General features: G+C 43.7%; 1 protein-coding gene across 1 annotated transcript; it reads right to left on the reverse strand.

Annotated features, from left to right (window-relative positions):
* Positions 1 to 17: 17 nt before the first annotated feature.
* Positions 18 to 3,390, reverse strand: LOC129685899 (guanylate-binding protein 4-like; the record flags this gene model as incomplete). Its single annotated transcript, XM_055619421.1, has 2 exons — positions 18 to 445; positions 3,043 to 3,390. Coding segments are annotated over 2 exons (615 nt in total), but the record flags the coding sequence as incomplete, so codon positions are not given.
* Between the last annotated feature and the right edge of the window lie 232 nt (positions 3,391 to 3,622).

Genomic DNA, 3,622 nt, shown 5'->3' on the forward strand with positions numbered 1-3,622 from the left:
CAACAAACTAACCTGCTCTTCCATTTGGATTTATCTACCTCTTGAGGAAACAAACATCTAGAAATCATTTCATATGATGCAGTATTTTGTGGATCTAAAGACTAGAACAGCCATAATACAAGATGCTCTGATTTCTCTCCATGGAGTGCCCTGTGCTCTGAGATTCTGGGAACAGCAGTTACGGCTGTAGCTGTGCTCTAGCGGCATGACCATACCTGCCCTCATTCCTCACCTTCACTCCCTTCCTGGGCACCCGCTGGTAGTCCCGCTCAACCTTCTTCCTGGCTTCTAAGTAGAGGCTGTGTCCCCCAGGAACAGAGAAGGCTCCACGAGAGATGCTCTCCATCAGGGTCTTTGAAAGCTTCTCTAGCTCAGCCTGGCAGTGACTGAGAGACGCTGCTTCGTTCTGTTGCATAAAAGCTTTCTTCCTTTCCTCTATGGTGGCCTGCCGGGTGAGTAGGGGAAGACAAGACAAGTAGGCTGTTAGAAGGAAGGTGCCATTGTGATCATCCTGCTTGATCCCCTGTGACAGCCCCAGAGTGGACTGGGACAGGAAGAGGATCAGGGGACATCCTTTATCGCTGCTGTGGTCAACTATGAGTGACTTCTAACTCTCTTGGCCTCAAGCTCAATAGCTACGAAAGTGAGGTGAGAGTGGGCATGAAATCCAAATTCTTCCAGTCTCTAGGATGAAAGAGTTCCCACAGACCAATAATGAGTACAAAGGTCAACCAGGAGGGGGTACAGCTTCCTCGGGGAACGTGTTTGGTGTGGGTGAGAATATCTGCACACAAATCCACCTGTCAGTTCTGAGATGCTTCATCATGGATAGAGTGGTGAGTGCCTCATGGGTCCTTCAAAGAGAGTGAAGGGTGTGAAGTTAGAGGATGAAAATGTTAAAGTGGATACTTGTAAGCTACAAATGGACACTTTTCTTCAGTATGAAATAATGCATTTTTTCACTTGTAAGATGGTAATAGAAAGACTGAAAGACAGACTTTCAGTGACATTACCTCTCATTAGAATTAAGAGGAAGACACTAGAGTTCTTTTCTTTGGTGTCTTTGTACCATAGCATCCCCCAAAACAATGGTTCCCATCCTCGTAATACTGTGATCCTTTAATACAGTTTCTTATGCTGTGGTGACCCTTAACCATAGAGTTATTTTTTGTTGCTCCTTCATAACTGCAATTTTGCTACTGTTATGAATAGTAATATGAATATCTGATGTGCAGATATGTAATAGGCAACCCCTGTGAAAGGGCTGTTTACCCCCCGACGGTGTCTTACCACACAGGTTGAGAATCAGTGCCATTAAATAACATCAGTGCCATATGTTCATTGTCTCGTAAACTCTTCCTGACTTGAAGGCATGGAGCTTATTTAATTACAGTGGTCCTTTAAGATCAGTTTCTATAACTGATTGTAGATAAGGTAAACCAGAGAGATGAGAGACAAGGAAAAATACTATATCTGAGTTCTGGAAAGTGAGGAAGAACTTTTGAAAGCAAGGAAGAAATCTGTGTGAGTTATTCTAGAAAACAAGAAAGAACTCTGCGTGGAAACCTGTTATTTCCTTGGATTCAGGTTCATAGCACACAAGAGGGTTTAGTGGCAGTGGACTCTGTTGCTGTTGGCTCACTAAGATGCAGTCTTCTGTGCATCCATAATGAGTTCAAAATACAATTATCCTGGACACAGCTTCTTTGGAAAATGTGCCTTGGGTGTGTGTGTGTGTGTGTGTGTGTGTGTGTGTGTGTGTGTGTGAAAATATCTGCACCTTAAATCCACCTCTCAGTTCTGAGTGGGTTTCCGGTAAGCATAGAATTCAGTGCTTCATGAATTCTTTTAGTGAGAGTGGTGGGTGTGAAGTCAGGTGACCTCACTGTTTTAAAGTTCACATCCATATATACATTATTACAATTTATATACATGAATTACAATTTAGCTGTTTCGCTTTCTATGGATTATGACAGCATCCTTGGTCATCACTCTGGTGCTGCATCTCTGATCATCATGCTACTCCCACAGAAGCTTCCTCACTCAGCATCTACATCATGCATCACTCTAGAATAAGATGCATATTAACCCTGTGACAATATCAGCACAGACAATATTACAGCACAGACTGACTTCCATAAATGGGGCTTACTGACCAAGGAGGACAGTCATAACCTACAGAGCTTCAGTGTGTTGACTCCCTGAAACAGACGTGAACACATTAGGTTATAGTGACATTATAGAGAAATCACAACTGGTCAGCTCTGAGACAGACAGATATCATATCATTGTCTGGAAAACTGATGTAGAAGTAAATATTTTACATGTTTTTCATGTTTAAACTTTGTCAGATGGTAAAAAAAAAAAAAAAAAGATGGTTACTTAGCCATAGGAACCTCCCAACGTCACTTTTCTACAGTTGATTACAGACAAGGAAAACCACGGAGATGAGAAACAAGGAAAGGACAGAATGCCAGATGGCACGCTAAAGACAGAGGAGATTGTCAGGGCCTCTAGACAAGAGGCAGGATTTAAGGTTGGGATGCACTGAGCAGAGGCACGTTACACCCAGTGCTATACCTGACTTGAGGAACTGCGACTTACAAATATATGTTATTAAAGACCCAAAGCACATCCCAACTTATTCTAGAGCAATGAACATGAAGTTGGGCTAGAGAGATGGCTCAGTAGTCAAGGGCAGTGACTGCTCTTCCAACAGACCAAGTTCCCAGCACCCACATGGCAGCTCACAACCAGCTTTAATTCCACATACAAGAGATCCAATGCACCCTTCTAGCCTTCATGGGCACTGCCTACCTATGGTACAAAAACACACAATAGCAACACACACAGTTTTTAAAGAATTATTGAAAACAAAAAGCATCTAACAGAGAAAAGGGTAGAATTGTGCTAAAGAACCCATTACCCATAAGAACCCGGGCACCTTCCACGATAAGAAGGATGCTACTTAGAATCAAAATGCAGTCAGAGTCATATGGCAGAAGAGCAGGCATCAGCAGCAATTAGGATAAGGTATATCACCACAAGCTTCTTCTGGAAGGTCCACTGGTCGTCCTTGAAGGAGTGCTCCATGAAGACAGCGATGGCTTCCTTCTCGCAGGCTGCGTGCACATTCAGCAGCTCCCGGAGCGTGTCCGTGGGGAGCCTCACTCGCTGGGCCATCTGCTCACTGTAGTGGTCAGCTGCCTTCTGCACAGCTATGGAGTTCTCACGCTCAGCCAGGGTCCTCACTGCATTCTCCAAGCAAGGTACTGCCCCGCTGTTGATGGCGTCCACGTAGGTCTGCACCAGAGTCCCCAGTCCTAACCAGACATCATGTTTAGGACACACTGGAAATTTTTCACTCCCTATTTTACACGATGTGGTGGCCTACATTCTCAAAAACCCCATCACACTGAAAACAAACTTCTCTCCCCTCCCCCCCTCATTGTCCTCCTTGTCCCTATCTTCTTCCCACTTTTATGAACCCATTTTCATATAAAAATCACAATTGTTTTTCCTAGTCATTTCATTTCATTATTCTTCACCAGACCGCAAAAATTAAATCCATGTCTAAAGCAGTGTGTTCAAAGAATTCCTAGAACACTGTCCCATCAAAACG

This window comes from Psammomys obesus, unplaced genomic scaffold (genome assembly GCF_907164565.1).
Source record: "Psammomys obesus unplaced genomic scaffold, mPsaObe1.curated_primary_1811, whole genome shotgun sequence".
In the NCBI taxonomy this organism is placed as follows: Eukaryota; Metazoa; Chordata; class Mammalia; order Rodentia; family Muridae; genus Psammomys; species Psammomys obesus.